The sequence below is a fragment of the Rana temporaria genome, chromosome 5 (assembly GCF_905171775.1).
Source record: "Rana temporaria chromosome 5, aRanTem1.1, whole genome shotgun sequence".
NCBI lineage: Eukaryota > Metazoa > Chordata > Amphibia > Anura > Ranidae > Rana > Rana temporaria.
The window spans coordinates 125,559,526-125,576,786 of NC_053493.1; the positions used below are offsets into that span (position 1 = coordinate 125,559,526).

The following is a 17,261-nucleotide window of genomic DNA, read 5'->3' on the forward strand; positions in this document are numbered from 1 at the left end:
ATGTCGCCAACTGCCCCATCAAGATGCGTAAGTGTCGTTTTTCTGTTCCTGTCAACGTCTCTACTCTCTCAACCAATACAACACACCTTGCTCTTTCTCTGTATTTACAGCTCCCAGGAAGAACGATTCCGGTCAACGCAATCATTGACTCCGGCGCCTGCAGTTGTTTTATTGATGCCACCTTTGCCAGTCTGCACCACATTCCTCTTCGAAAGAAAGACTTCAGGCTTTCAGTTTTCCTGGCCGACGGATCCCACATTAAATCGGGTCAAGTGACCCAAGAAACCCTTCCTCTACCTGCTTCTACTTCCGCTAATCATAGGGAATTATTAATTCTGGATGTAATCTCTTCACCCTTGTTTCCAGTGATCCTTGGCATCCCCTGGCTCCGGGTCCACAACCCCCAGATTGACTGGGTCTCTGGAACTTTACAATTCCCTTCCCAATACTGCCTGGAACACTGCCTTCCTGGATCTTCCAGTTTCTCTCCAACTCTGTTATGTCTGAACACCGACCCCAGTTTATTTCAGTCTGTTCCGGAGCCCTATCATGAGTTCCTCGATGTCTTCAGTAAAAAGGGGGCCGATTCCCTACCTCCTCATCGCCCCTATGATTGCCCGGTAGAATTACTTCCTGGGGCCGAGATCCCTTTTGGGTGCATCTTCCCCCTATCCGAGAAGGAACAAGATGCTCTAAAAATCTACATCGACGAGAACCTAAATAAGGGGTTCATTCGTCCATCCACCTCACCAGCAGGTGCTGGTATATTTTTTGTTGCTAAAAAGGATCAGACCCTTCGGCCGTGCATCGACTATCGAGAGCTCAATAACATCACGGTTAAGAACCGTTATCCATTGCCACTGATACCCGAACTGTTTCAAAAATTAAGGTTCGCTACTATCTTCACTAAACTGGACCTGAGGGGGGCCTACAACCTAATTCGCATCAGGGACGGTGACGAATGGAAGACTGCTTTCCGTACTCGGTATGGTCACTACGAGTATTTAGTCATGCCATTCGGGTTATGCAATGCTCCTGCCACCTTTCAGCATTTCGTCAATGACGTGTTCAGAGACTTTTTAGATATTTTTGTCATCGTCTACCTGGATGATATCCTGGTCTTCTCGGGCTCATTAAATCAACATCGAGAGCATGTCCGAAAGGTTTTGAATCGTCTTCGTCTACACGGTCTATATGCGAAAGCAGAAAAATGTGAATTCGAGTTGCATACCATCCAATTTTTGGGCCTAGTGATCTCCCCGACAGGAATTGAGATGGACCCCAAGAAAGTGTCTGCTATTCTGGACTGGCCGGTGCCCCTGGACAAGAAGGGGGTCCAACGTTTTATAGGCTTTGCAAATTTCTATAGACGTTTTATCAAAGGATTTTCTACCATTGTTGCTCCCATTACACAGCTTACAAAACAAAACTTCCGTTTCCGTTGGAATCCTGAGGCACAAGAAGCCTTCGACACGCTAAAAAGATTCTTCACAACCGCCCCAATTCTCAGCCACCCAAACCCGGCTCTACCCTTCCTCCTTGAGGTAGACGCCTCCGAAGTCGCAGTGGGGGCCGTTCTCTCCCAACGCATGGGAGACAAAGACCTGATACATCCCGTAGGTTTCTTTTCCCGAAAACTCTCCCCTGCGGAGAAAAACTATGACGTAGGTGATCGTGAGTTATTGGCCATCAAAGCCGCTTTGGAAGAGTGGAGATATTTATTGGAAGGAGCGTCACACCCTGTGCTAATTTATACGGACCATAAAAACTTGGAATATTTAAGATCAGCCAAGCGATTGAAGCCCCGACAGGCTCGGTGGGCACTCTTCTTCTCCCGTTTTTGCTTCCACATCACTTATCGCCCAGGCTCTAAGAATATCAAGCCAGATGCCCTGTCCAGAATGCATGACAATCCAAAAGATACCTCCACTCCTGACACCATCCTACCAGAGAACAGTTTCTTGCTACTGCACACTGACCTACTTTCCCTGCTCCGGAGAGCATCTTCAGACTCTTCCAAACCTTCCAACATTTCTTTAGAATCCCGAGATGGACTATTCTGGAGAGGAAGCCAGATTTTTGTCCCTGAAGACATCCGAGTAGAGGTTCTGAAACACCTCCACGACCATCCAATGGCAGGACATTTTGGGGTTCGTAAGACGCTAGAGCTGGTGCGTCGCACCTTTTGGTGGCCTGGATTAGAGAATTTCTGCAAATCATACATCAGCACATGCCCTATTTGTAATCGGAACAAGACACCTCGAAACCAAGCCTGGGGTTTATTGAAACCCTTACCAGTACCCGATAGACCATGGAAAATGATAGCCATGGATTTCATCGTAGAGCTTCCTTGCTCCGAAGACTGTACTGCAATTTTCGTGATCGTGGACCGTTTGACCAAAATGGCCCATTTCCTCCCTCTAAAGAGCACACCTTCTGCCGTTGAAACTGCTCGTGTCTTTATTAAAGAAGTCGTTAGGTTGCATGGGGTACCCTCCAACATAGTATCAGACAGAGGAGTTCAATTTACCTCTCGGTTTTGGAAGGCCCTCTGTGAAATATTACAAATTGAACTCGCTCTTTCTTCAGCATATCACCCCCAGACCAATGGGCAAACTGAACGAACCAATCAGACTCTGGAACAATACATCAGGTGCTTCACTACGTTTTCTCAGAATGATTGGGTCTCTCTGCTACCCCTAGCAGAATTTGCCTACAACAACGCCAGTCATTCTGCCACGGGTCAATCTCCCTTTTTTGCCAATTATGGTTTCAACCTAACTTTTTTACCAGATTTTCTTTCAGAATCTTCAGTACCGGCAGTACAGAATACAGTGGAATTCCTCAAACAGAACACCAAATTACTACAGGAAGCTGTAACCAAGGCCCAGGCTGACAGCAAGAGGTTCTTTGACAAAAAAAGGAAAGGAGAACTGGATCTGAAAACAGGGGACCAGGTATGGCTTTCTACCAGTAACCTCAGGTTAGCTTGTCCTTCTAAAAAATTGGGACCCAAATTTATGGGACCCTTTCCGGTCAAAAGGAGAATTAACACGGTTTCATATGAACTTTCTTTACCTGATTCTCTTAAAGTGCACCCTGTATTCCATGTCTCTTTATTGAAACCTGCAGCTCCTGATCCCTTCCCTAATAGGGGTACAAGGCCTCCTGAACCAGTTCATGTTGACGGATGCGAGGAATATGTAGTAGAAGCCATCCTGGATTGTAGAAGGCGACAAGGACAGAACCAATTTTTGATTAAATGGAAAGGCTACGGACCAGAAGAAAACTCCTGGGAACCTGAAAGCAACATCCATGCCAGAAGATTGGTACGTTAATTTTTTCTTGATCATCCTGACAAGATGGCCCGACTAGGCATCCGGAGGCTGCCCCTTGGGGGGGGGCAATGTCAGGGACTCACCTCTCAATCCCGGAATCCTTCCAGAGGGTTAAATCAGCGGCGCGTAATCGCGCACCGTCGTGTGCCTGTGGTGCGCGCGCGTGCGTTAACGGCGCGCGCGTGCACGCCGGGAGCGCGCGCAGCGGGGCGCGTGCGTGCGCGCTGACTTCTTGGCGCCAAAACGGCTTTAAATGGACACTGACAGCTCCAGCACATTGCTGTCTGATCTACAGTCTCTGAACGCTGTTACCCTGAAGAAACCTGATTACCTGCTATCACCTATTTGACCCGGCTTGTTTGACCTTCCGCACCTCTCCGATCCCGACCTCGGCTGCTATCGACCTACCTCTGATTGATCCACTGTTGCCTGACCTACCTGCCTGCACAACGATTACTCTCCTGCTTATCCCATCTGAATACCTGAACTCTCTATTGTGATCCGGCTTGTTTTGACCCTGCTTCCGTCTGCTATCTATTTACCAGCTTGCCTTCTCAGTTGTTGCTGTGAATCTTCTGCCTGTGTCACGGACCCCACTTCCGGTTCCAGCTCCCGTCTACACTTCCAGCAGTGGTCTGCATCTACTCACCTATCAAGCCAGCCGGCACTCCTACCCCGCCAGGCTTCTGAGTCTGCTGTTCCATATCCAGCAGCTCACAAGCCGGAGTTGTAAGAGAGGCCTACTCCTACCACCGGGCTCTGGTTACCAGGTACGTGATACATAACAGTCACAGTGTCAGCTTTGTTATGCCTTGTGGGGTTATTATTACATATGAGCATATCAGTGTCATATCAAGGCTAGACAGGTATCTAGGGTAGGAGCAGGATGGCACAATGCCATTGGTCTATAAAGGTGGTTGTCAACTTGCCAGGTAAAGAGGATCTCAAATGTGGCCCCTAATGTTGTCTAACAGGGCCTTATATAATATTTATTTATATATAATGCTACAGAAAACTGTTACGGAATGAAGATTTGCTAGAAGAAAATGGTCAGAGCTTGTTCTACTGGAGATGGGAAAGACTGATGTCATGCTATGGGGGACATTCAGAGACTAGAGACATGTTGCATGAAACCGTTGGACTTTATAACAATTAAGGGACCCTTTACAGTCCTGAGTGAGTGAATAACTTGTATAGCGCTACACATGCAAACTAAATCGCCTCAAGGCACTTTTACCATCCAGCGTTGTCTTAATCCTTCAGAAGAGGTGGGTCTTGAGTTTTTCCCTGAAGGCCCGATGGTTTTCTTCCATGCAGATGTCCGTTGGTAGAGCATTCCATAGCCGTGGTCCTTGGACTGCAAATCTTCGTTCTCCCTTTGATTTGTAGTTGTATTTGGGGATGTAGAGGAGGTTTTGGTTAGATGATCGGAGAGTGCGATGGGTGGTGTAGTGTTTTATTTTCTCGCACAAGTATTGAGGCGCCTTTCCTTGTGTGCATTTGTAGGTGAGGCAGAGGGTCTTCAATGTGATCGATCCTTTACTGTTAGCCAATGAAGGGCCCTCAAGGATGGGGTGATGGATTCCCAGGGTTTCTTTCCTGTTACCAACCTAGCTACTGTGTTCTGAACGATTTGTAGGCGTGAGATCAGGTATTTTGGTAGTCCTAGGAAGAGGAAGTTTGCATAGTTGAGTCGAGAATTGAAGATTGTTCCGACTACTACTGCTCTGTCCTCTTCCGGGATGAAGGGGATGAGTCTGCGCATTAGGTGGAGAAGGTAGTGGGATCCGCTGACTACTGATCCTATTTGCGCATCCATTGACATCTCTGCGCCAAAGGTTACCCCAAGGCTTTTGACCTTGGTACTTGGGGTGATGATCTGCCCAAGGATGGTGGGTGGTGTCCATGCTTTAGTCTTTCGGTTTGCGTGGAGGAGAAGTAGTTCTGTTTTTGACCCGTTGAGCTTGAGGGAGCTCTCAGTCATCCATTCGATCAATGCCAGGCATTTTTCTAATCCGTGATATTGGTTGTTTTTTTCGGTGATCCGAAAGTAAAGTTGAGTGTCATCCACATAGGAGGGGTAGCACAACTCTTGTTCACTGATGATTTTGAGGAGTGGGCGGAGGTAGATTTTGAAGAGCACGGGTGACAGGGGCGATCCTTGAGGAACTCCGCAAAGAAACGGTGCGCGACCGTGGTTCAGGACCTTGTATTATGACAATATTGTATTGCAAGTGTTTTGTTGAATTGTCTCCTGTGTTTTTAGAGTACATAACTTATGCATCCAAAGACTTAACATGATGGTGACCTGTCAGGTTTTAAGAAGAAAAAAAAAAGGTAGTTTACTCACCTGTCTGGTAGTCTGTTTCTTCTGCCACCTCTCTGATTCATTTGTGCAGCCTTCCCTACCCTGTTCAGCTTTCAGTGCTGCTGGGAGTGGTGGATGCCTACATTCTGCATGCTTATGTTCCATCTTCTGACCCCCAATTGAGCCCTGAAGTGCTGTAGAGAGGAACTACTGTGCCTGGTGGGAGACACAAGTATTCAACCCTCCCAGAAGGTTGAATACCAAAGAGACTGATGGAGGCTGCAGTGCTGAAAAGAAAGGAAGACTGGAGACACGGACTGTTGGAGATGGGTGTATACTACCCCTTTTGGTGAAGGGAACTTACAGTCGCTGTTTTTATCACCTTTAAATATTGGTCAGGTTTGTCAACTTTGCAGATATGTATTAGGTTTATTTGCTAAAGCGTGAAGTGGGACGAACTGAAGTGAACTGACTAGTGTAACGTGAACTGACGAGCACATATCCAGTCACGTAAAGAATTGGCTGATTCCCCCACACACAACTAAATGACTATAGTAAAACACAGGCTCACTTCACCTAACTTTAAACTTCAGCAAATCTGGCCCAGGTTCACTTCAGTTAACCTTATTTTACCTCACTTCAAAGCTTAGTACATCAGTCCATCTATGTGTACGTGTTCTACCTGTGTTTTAACTGGTTTCCAACCACAATTTATATACTGTATATTGGTAGGTTAAATGCTTCCTGAATAAATCCTGAATTATCATATTGTTTTTATTAAATATATATATAGCTCAACTGAATATCTATGTTTCAGAGACATTCGTTTTCTAATCCCATTTTCAACAGGAACTGATAATAAAATGAATTGGTCCCTTAAAAAAATGTTTAAAAGAACATTATATTAACCTATGCTGCTGCCCATTCCTCAGATCTTCACTCCCTTTTTGCAGAGCAAGGCCATCACCAAAATCTCAAGTTTCCAGCACACTTCTTATTGTGTTGAAAGCCCTATCCTTTGCTGCAGTGCTATGATTCCACCCACTGACAACTCTAATTAGGAGTCAGAGGATGGAACCACTGCATGCACTATTATCCTGCAAGGAAACAGCAGTGGGACAGTAATCAATGAATGGAATCACAGTGCACAGTGTGGGGATGCAGACATTAGACACATTTTGGCCTCACTTACTTTTAAGCCTTATTTACGTGTATTTTTATTGCCCCAACATCCCCCTTAAGCTGCAAAGGTAGTGGAGTGGGGTACATATGCCATGCCCATGATTATTTACTGCAGTGTTCAGGAGGCAGAACCGCTTGCTAAACTCAACCCATAGCCCTGCTAGTGTGGTGTTTAAGGGGTTAGAACAGGTGATTAGAAGGCTATACAATGCCTCCTCACTGTCTGTCAAATGCTCTCCAAAGAGTAGAGCAACGCTAATTTAAACTAGCCCTTAGAAGTGTTGGATGCTAAAATTTCTGCCAGTGGCTTTGCTTTGCAAGAGAGCAAAAGCTGAACAACAGATAGCGGGGCAGGTAAGTCTTCATTTGCAGCATACTTTTTTTTATGTTTTACTCCGTGACACAGTTTTGTAATCATAGTAAAAGCAAAACAACTATGAAAGCAAAATGATATTTATACATGTTTAGTTATCTTCTGCCTAATCTACAGCAACTACAAGCGGTCCCCGGGTTACAAACAAGATAGGGTCTGTAGCAGGGGTCAAGTCCTGGGGGAAAAAGTGTGGGAACTCCCACCCAAGATCCACCCCCCCCACCAAAAAAAAAATAATGATACGCTCATATGCATAATTACTAAACCGCATGTTCTTTCTAAATCCTGCGATAACTCGCGGCAGACCTCCGCAATGTCTCCTGGGAACAATGACAAAAGCTCCCAGGAGACATTGTGGCATTGAGGAAGTGACGGAATACCCGCACACTACCTGATGAATCCATATACAGGAAGCTGCCAGTAACATAAGGATTACTAAGGTTCGCCTGCCCCTGACAGTGACTCGAGCTGGGCATCGCCGCTTAGTGAAGGATTGGCTCGGGCAGCTCGGCTGCTCTAGTCCTGCAAAGGGAACTGAGTTCCTGCTGTGAAAAAAGTGCAGGAACTCCGTTCCCACGCGTTCCCGCAGGACTTGAGCCCTGGTCTGTAGGTTTGTTCTTAAGTTGAACTTGTTTGTAAGTCGGAACAGGTACATTTTTTGAGCCAAAACATTTTTTTTTACTCTTTTTGGATAGCATAGGGAAGGAGTAACACCCCTGTACTATTTGTTTTGACGTCTATGTCCTTGTTCAGAAAATTTCACCTCACTTTCTGTCCCAATGACAATTGGATTTTGAAAATTTTGGGTTGTTGTGGAAACAAGCCTTGGTGACAAAGCATCAGTGGAGACACCATTTTTGCCAAAATTACTCTTACAGGAGTGAATTTCCCTTCCTATGGGTAGGTTTCCTCTCACCTTCTGTTGTCTCCCCCGTTTGTAAGTAGGAGTCGTTTGTAAGTAGGGGACCACCTGTAACAGACTTCTCCCCTACACATATAGATAAGCAGATATCTATGAAGATGGATAGGTTGATAAAATAATATGTACAGCTTCAAAGAAAGAGAGGAAAGGGGGAACATAAATTATTGGTGTGAATAAAGTTCAGAAGAGCAGTATTTTCCATACAAGGCTGAGGTAAAAAACGCAGGACATTAACTCAAACTAGCAAGAGTTCTAGAGTCATATTATAAAGCATCACTTTACCCCAAGAGAAGTGGATGCTTGAAACTAACTTCCAGCTGAGGTAGTGAGTCAATCAATTGAAGTACATTTGAAAATGCTTGGGATAAACATATGTCAATCCTCATAAAATAATATGAAAAAGGGAAAAATCAATGGACCACTTGGACTTTTTCTACCATCACCCTTTGGAGTGTTTATGATAGATAGATAGATAGATAGATAGATAGATAGATAGATAGATAGATAGATAGATAGATAGATAGATAGATAGATAGATAGATAGATAGATAGATAGATAGATTTAGAGTGTTCATTATAAACAGCTGATGATAAAAAAAAAAATCAGCAAGCACCGGAAAATATTATAAGCAGCCTTGACGTTGATTCTGTTGACACTGAATATTATCAGAATGAGATTATCATGCCTTTGGCACATACCCAAGCTGCAGATGGTTGGAAATGTGGCCTGAAACCAGTGTGTGGTTGATGAATGACTTCTTACACCTGACTATTACCTCACACCAGACACCAAACACAGCCTGAACACCAGCAGCCAAAGAAGCTATGTCAGCCTCCTCTGCACATTGGAGCTCTTTCGACAAGGCCTTCTGTATGACCAGATGGCCAAATGTGGAAAATGCAGTAAACCTACTAAACAGGGACAGGTCTGGAAAATCTGTACTCGGTCAGCATGAGTAGGAAGGCACGGAGGGAGCTGTGATTACAAATTGGTGCAGACTTTCAGAGGACAAAAGGGAGGGAAAAATTACACATTACTGTATGTTACAGCTTCTTTTTTTTCCCTAATCAGATATTTGCATAGGTTTAGACTCCTTTGTAACATTGTTCCACACAGACACTATTTCAAACAAGTTACTTATGCCCATTGTTAATTAAAACTGCACTTTCTCACATATATTTTATTAGCAATACAGAATGTCTTGTTCTTCTGATATAAAGAATATCTGTGGAAGCCATGAGGGAAAAGAAAGACAGATAAGAATCACTATTATCTATAAAAAGCCTTTAAAGTTGATGCAGTTTCCTAGTGAGACTGCTTCATTCAGGTCATTGACAATTACTGAACCTAATTTCTTTCCTCATGATTATCTTGCTCATGATTCTCTGGGGTTGCTATCTACCTTCATTAGCAGAAGAGAATAATTTACAAATTTCTGGAATCCAGATGGAAATGTCGATAGAGGAAGGAGACTAGTTTTTAGGGGGGGGGGGGTGTTTTGTTTTGTTGGTTATTACTGCTATAAAATGGTAGTCTATCATTAATATATAATGTACACAACATAAGACTGATCTACAAAAGCCAAAAGCTTGGGTAAAGAATGTGGGAGATGCCATTGAAGACAACCAACCAGATTTCAGTTCTTATTTTTATAATGCTTGCTAGAAAACAGTAGCAAATATTAATTTATCTTTCCTTAAATGGAAATAAATTACATTCACGTTCTCACTTGTCTGATACGTAAGGCCAGTAGTACATGGAAAATTTTGGGAACAACTGCGCTAAGAAGGGTGCAAAAATTGGATTGATAAGCAGCAATTACAGTAGTACATTAAAAAGACTAAAAATTGGTGACGGGCTCAAAACACAAAGCTTTAAAATAAGGAATAAATATCTTCACAGCCATTTGACTGTAATTGAGCAAATAACTGTCATTTGTGTTAGCTTTGTGAATTAAGCCCCACTGGTGTTATTTTTATTCTAATGCCTCGTACACACAACCATTTTTCTCAGCAGGAAAAAAAACAACATTTTTCCCAACGTGATTCCTCTCCAGCCTGACTTGCATACACAAGTTCATGCAAAAAAATGTCCGACCAAATCGCAGTGACGTACAACACGTACGACGGTACTATAAAAGGGAAGTTCCTTTTAGATGGCGCCACCCTTTGGGCTGCTTTTGTGCTACATACTTGATTCTGAGCATGCACGTTTGTTTTCCCCTCGAAAAAGCATATACATGACCGTTTTTCGCGACGAGAAAAATACTGACGGGAAATACGACGAGAAAAAAGAGAGCTGGTTTCAATTTTTTGCGGCCAGTTTTTTCGTAGAGAAAACTGCTAGGGAGCATACACACGACTGATTTTCACGACCAATATAAAAAATGGCAGTTTTCTCATCAAGAAAACCGGTTGTGTGTACAAGGCATTAGAAGTTGCAGTAATAATGGTCATGGTATAAGTTACAGTAGAAGAAATGATAAATGTAGCAGTACTTATTATTATTGTTGAATATTATTTTGCATAATTACAGTTTTCCCTGATAATACATTATCTGTGAAGGTGAATTACTACTGTGTATAGATACATAACAACTGAGTTACTGTAACTTAGCAATGTGTTAATGAAAAGACCTTGCTATAAAAGAGGAGCAATTTATGGAGTATAACACAGCACTGCTATTATTGAAGCACCACTGAAATATTTCCAAAATAATTTTTAAAACATGCAAATCTCATTCCTACAGCAACAATTATTTCATTCATTCAGCTCCCGTTCTGAACAGTATCTGTTATATCATAATGAGTTTCTTCCTCTGGCTCATTGAAGACAAGGAGAACATCATAACCAGGGTGCATTTTGTCATGTAGCTGGACACACCATTAAGACCTGCCCCCTCTGCCACCCCTTCATTATCTTTGAGTGAGTGTTGGCATTATAGATATCAGACATTCCCTTTACATGAGTACTTTTCCTTTAAGTTATGAACATTTTAAGCTCACCATGGAAACAGAGTTTCGGAATAGGATGCTACACAGCTCTTAACGGTTATAATTAATAATTTACATTGGTAAAGTACATCACAACTTTTTTTGAAAAATGAAGCTTTGGAAAGATAAGCTGCCACTTTACCCCATTCAGTGAACAGTTGGGGCACATGCTGAATATGCAGGCTAATAGCAGAAAAATAAATTAGAATTAAGTGGATTAGTAATTCATTCGTATTTATACTAATCTTTGTATTGCCTATTTTTCTCAGTTGACCCAATGGATGTCATGTGTGAAAGTCATTGAAAAAGAACTACGTTGCCCACAGAAACTAGATTTTCTTTTGTTGCTGAATGACAGTATAAAATAAAGGAAATAAACAGTTTTTGTTTACTATGGAAAATACAATTTGTCCTACCCAAATGTTTGTGTATATAGATCACATTCATGCATTGTACCTATTAACTAAGAAACACTAACTTGACTATGTGAATATTGGTTCAGGCTACGAAACATAGATGCCTCCTCTGAATGCTAGAGGAAAGCAGTATTACCCCATTTGTGTTTCATTCCCTTGCTTTCACAGTCAGCCTAACACTGTTACACCAAAACCTGTGATGTGGGTGGCACACAAGCCATGTGGAGATCCAACTTGGAGGAAGGTGGCAATAATTAATTAATGAGTATTGTGTCTGGGAGAACATTGCCGAGCAATTATTGCTCATCAGACCATGGAAGCTTATGTGTGTTAGCAATGTATCCAACAGTGGTCAGAGCTTCCACCTTCTTAGGGGATTCCCATATGAATTTTAAGCTTATCCTCAAATCATAGTGATGACTAAAACCAAATGCCCTCCAAACTTAGAGCATGTTAAAGTAACAAGATCCAGATGTGGCTTGTCTGTGACGGCTTATGGTATTCTTCAGACACTTTAACAAAACGTCTTTTACATTTTTCTTTAATAGCAATCACACTTTCTTTATGGTTCAGATCGTGCTTTAGACTACCATGGCTTGAAATAAAAAGATACAATCTAGACCAGATTTGCAACTGTATGATGATTCACTGCATACCGTATCACCTGGCTTTGGTTCGCTTTTAAAATAGCAGCATGCTGCTCAAGAAATGTGCTATTTCTTTATTACCAACCCTATCATTCCTTTCCTTTCCTTGCAGGTGACAATGAATACCATTTCTATCAGGAAGACAAAGAGATGATTATGCTTCCTTGAAAAAGAATTCTTAAAATGTACAAATGCATCTGAAATTGACCTTGACACTGCCAACAATGGAAGAGAAGGGACCACTGCAATCATGTTCTAATCAGTTAAGTTCATTCTACAATGTGAAATATTTAGGCTAAAGTAGTATGCTCTTCCAGAATGTCTGACTAAGCAGTTTTATAGAGAATTGGCAACATATCTGACAATCTATGGATTTTAACAGAAAACTGGTGGCAAATGTATACAGACTGCTGTTACTTAGATTTGGAATAACCTGTAAAATTTAAGAATGCAATCGATATGATAGATAGATAGAGAGAGAGAGAGAGAGAGAGAGAGAGAGAGAGAGAGAGAGAGAGAGAGAGAGTGTGTGAGAGAGAGAGAGAGAGAGAAAGAGAAAGATAGATAGATAGATAGATAGATAGATAGATAGATAGATAGATAGATAGATAGATAGATAGATCGGGAGAGATAGATAGATAGATAGATAGATAGATAGATAGATAGATAGATAGATAGATCGGGAGAGATAGATAGATAGATAGATAGAGAGAGAGAGAGAGATAGCTAGATAGATAGCTAGATAGCTAGATAGCTAGATAGCTAGATAGATAGATAGATAGATAGATAGATAGATAGATAGATAGATAGATAGATAGATAGATAGATAGATAGATAGATACAAAAAATAGATCTATAGACACATCACTAACAAAATGTGTAGGCGTATACTATATATGAAAAGAACTGTGTTATATGGCACTATTTGGTATATATATATATATATATATATATATATATATATATATATATATATATATATATATATATATACGTGTTTTAACATGGCTATAAAAAAACAGATAAGTAACTAAGTTTTTGTTAATATTTAAATAAAAGCTACATGTGCAGTATAATATGTTGGTGCTATATAAAAACACACATACATACAGTATACATATTTACTGTAAATAAATATATATGTGTGTGTATATATGTGTAAATATATATATATATATATATATATATATATATATATATATATATAGTTGCTTTCACCTCACAGATTGTTGGTTGTCCTTAGCTGCTATTAGCACCGGAAAAACCTAAAAACTTACAAAGGCGACCTATCTCCCTGCTTTTGGCTGTCGTATCCGTGTGCTTTTCCCACTCAAAGTTGAATAGCACAGAATCCCCTTGCAGCTGTATAATGCTTTCAGCTGCCCAGATCTCACTAAAGTGCCACTGAGACTGGATTCCCATCCAAGTGTGTATACATTTTATTGTCCAAACCAATCTGTACCTTGTGTCAACACAATTACATGCTACTGACAAAAAAAAAAAGCTCTAGTCTAATATAGCAGGCAAATATAATCCTCAAGACAGACAACAAAGGATTAAATAGAGAATAAAACATAGTTAAAGGAGAAAAAAAAAAAGAAGAAGAGTAAGGATTGAGGGGATGGAACACAAATCCACATTGCTTGACCTTCCTGCTTTTCTCGTGTCCCTGCTTTGACTGTATAAGCTGTGCTCTGTGTGATACTCAACTCACAAAAGGCAAACTGTCAGTCAAAGCAGTCACCTATCCATCATCATCACATACTGTGAGCACCGGCGGAGAGGTGAGAGTGCGCTGCTGCTCATACCTTGGTCTGGAGATAATGAGGGTAGTAGTACGTGTACTGGGGGTACATTGGCTGCTGTTCCAAGCGTTTGCCCATGTAGCTGGAATCTTTCTATCTGATGCAGAAAACTCGTTGACAGGGTGTAATGCCCCAGGCCCTTCTTCTTTGTCAGATTCCACTATTCCTGATAGTGACTAGGATGTTTCAGGAGTTGCTTGCCCTTTTTCCTTAGTTTTACCAAGCCTTAAATCCAAAACGACAGTGAAAACATTGGCACTTAAAAAAAAAGATAAAAAAAATAAAAATAAAAATCCCACAAAGAAATGTTTCTTCTTTTATTCTGCCAGTTTATATATATATATGTCAATATATATTTCTATATCCCTTTTTTTATTATTATTCCAGCTTATGTGGGAAGCAGCTTCTTGGTAGTACAATCCAGCCTGTGGAGAACATAAAGTCCTACGATAGGAGCCAGGAAAGCTGAATTCCTGCAGACCGGCTTGCCTTATTCCTTTCTTAGTGTCTCTCACAAATTTCTCTCTCCTCCCCCCTCTTACTAGGTTTCAGAAAAAAAAAAAAGGGAAAGAAAAAGAAAGGAAGAAAGAAATAAAGAAAAAAAAAACCTTCCAGCCTAGTTGTTGCTGTCTCCCTCACGGAGTGACATGGTGTTTAGGGCTTGTCTTGTCTTTCATTCAAACCCCCTCCTTCCAGCCTGTGGGTGGAACAACAGCCTGCCTCTCCCTCGAGAGGCAGACGCAGTCCAGAAGGCTGCAGTGTTTCCTCTAAGAAGAAATAGCCTGCCTCAGCTATGCTGCAAGCAAAGAGCCTCTACTGGCTAGCTGAGAGCAGCCAAAAGCAGCTTTCACATGTCTTGTGTTGTGCTGTGTTACTGTTACACCATGTCAAAGCAAGCCTGATGCTAGCAGCGTGTTTCAAGAGAGCGATGAAGACATAATAAAACCATTCATCTGCTCAAGTCATCCTATTTTTTATTTTTGTGGAATAAAAAGCTTATACAAAGAACTTTTAGGTTCAGGATTGCTTTCATTGATACATACAGTCTTACAGAAATGAATGTGCTTGCACGATGCTTGCTAACAATAAGTAAAAAAAAAATAACAGTAACAATTTTTTTTTTTTTTTAGTATATCAAAACCAGGATCAGTAAATCAATACACCACATCTCAAATCATCATAATTAACCACTTAAGGTGTTTTTCAGATTCGGCGTTTACAAGACTATTTTTGCTAGAAAATTACTTAAAACCCCCAAAAATTATATATATTTTTTTCTAACACCCTAGAGAATAAAATTACGGTCATCGCAATACTTTTTGTCACACCGTATTTGCGCAGCGGTCTTACAAGCGCACTTTTTTTGGAAAAAAATCACTTTTTTTAATAAAAAAATAAGACAACAATAAATTTGGCCCAATTTTTTTATATATTGTGAAAGATAATGTTACGCCGGGTAAAATGATACCCAACATGTCACGCTTAAAAATTGCGCCCGCTCGTGGCATGGCGTCAAACTTTTACCCATAAAAATCTCGATAGGCGACGTTTAAAAAATTCTATAGGTTGCATTTTTTGAGCTACAGAGTAGGTCTAGGGCTACAATTATTGCTCTCGCGCTAACGAACGCGGCGATACCTCACTTGTGTGGTTTGAACACCGTTTTCATATCCGGGCACCACTCGCCTATGCGTTCGCTTCTGCGCGCGAGCTCGTCGGGACGGGGCGCTTTACATTTTTTTTTTGTTTTCCTATTTATTTTTATTGATTTTATAATTTTTACACTGAAATAATAATAAAAAAAAAAATGATTACTTTTATTCCTATTACAAGGAATGTAAACATCCCTTGTAATAGAAAAAAGCATGACAGGTCCTCTTAAATATGAGATCTGGGGTCAAAAAGACCTCAGATCTCATATTTAGACTTAAATGCAAGAAAAAAAAAGGAAAATTTAAAAAAATGACAACCAAAAAATTGTCTCTTTAAGACGCTGGGCGGGACTGGCGTTTTGACGTTACTTCCGCCCAGCAAAGCTATGAGGACGGGTGGGGGCCATCTTGCCCTCACTCGAGTCCTTACACACTAGGCAGCAGCACCCGATCTCCTCCGCCGCTACCGACGGCTACGGTAAGCGGTGGAGGGCGCGGGAAAGCAGCGGGAGGGGGGGCCCTCTCCCGCCACCGATAACGGCGATCTCGCGGCGAATCCACCGCGGAGACTGCCGTTATCGTTTACCAGACCGTCCACTGAAAAGATGGATACCTCGGTTGTGGCAGCAGCTTCTGCCGTTACCGAGATATCCATCTTTAAAAAGAGGACGTACATATACAGTGGGCGGTCAGTAAGTGGTTAAACATTTTTTTTATAGTGTCACCAAGTAAACCACTTCAGCCCTGGACCATTTCGCTGGCCAAAGACCAGAGCACTTTTTGCGATTCGGCACTGCGTCGCTTTAACTGACAATTGTGAGATCGTGCGACGTGGCTCCCAAACAAAATTGACGCCCTTTTTTTCCCACAAATGGAGCTTTCTTTTGGTGGTATTTGATCACCTCTGCGGTTTTTATTTTTTCTGCTATAAACAAAAATAGAGCGCCAATTTTGAAAAAAATTCTATATTTTTTACTTTTTGCTATAATAAATACCCCCAAAAAATCTATAAAAAAACAAAATTTTTTCACAGTTTAGGCCGATACGTATTCTTCTACATATTTTTGGTAAAAAAATCACAATAAGCGTATATTGATTGGTTTGCGCAAAGTTATTGGCCCGGATTCGCAAAGCACTTACGCCGACGTATCTCGAGATACGCCGTCGTAAGTACAAATGTGCGCCGTCGTATCTATGCGCCGAACCAGAAACCAAGATACGCCTGAAAATAGGCTGCATCCGACCGACGTAACTTTCCCACGCCGGTGTATAGTGTGCGCATATTTACGCTGGCGCTCCCATTGATTTTCGATTCAAATATGCAAATGAGTGAAATACCGAGATTCACGAACGTAGTTACGCCCGGCGCATAGTATTCGCGGCTTGCGTAAGACTTACGTCCGACGTAAATTTATTCCCCATATAGGAGGCGCAACTCATGCAAAGGTATGGACCAGGGAACACAGCCGTCGTATTTTACGTCGTTTACGTAGTTCGTGAATATGGCTAGGCGTAGGTTACGTATCTTAGGCAGTTGTTTCGACGTGATTCTGAGCATGCGCACTGGGATGCGTCCACGGGACGGTGCATGCGCCGTACGTTATTCGTATCTTTATGGCGCTCAA

At 41.7% G+C, this 17,261-nt stretch overlaps 1 protein-coding gene across 3 annotated transcripts in view; it reads right to left on the minus strand.

The window, feature by feature from the left end:
• Positions 1-14,689, minus strand: part of RBMS3 (RNA binding motif single stranded interacting protein 3) — an 827,636-nt gene extending 812,947 nt beyond the window's left edge. Inside the window, exon 1 of one of the 3 annotated variants that reach the window (XM_040353091.1) lies at positions 13,988-14,689. In XM_040353091.1, coding sequence (XP_040209025.1) covers positions 13,988-14,062 — 75 coding nt within the window. In that variant the 5' untranslated portion in view covers positions 14,063-14,689. The remainder of the gene's footprint in view (positions 1-13,987) is intronic. The other 2 variants (XM_040353092.1, XM_040353093.1) reach the window with 2 other exon arrangements.
• Between the last annotated feature and the right edge of the window lie 2,572 nt (positions 14,690-17,261).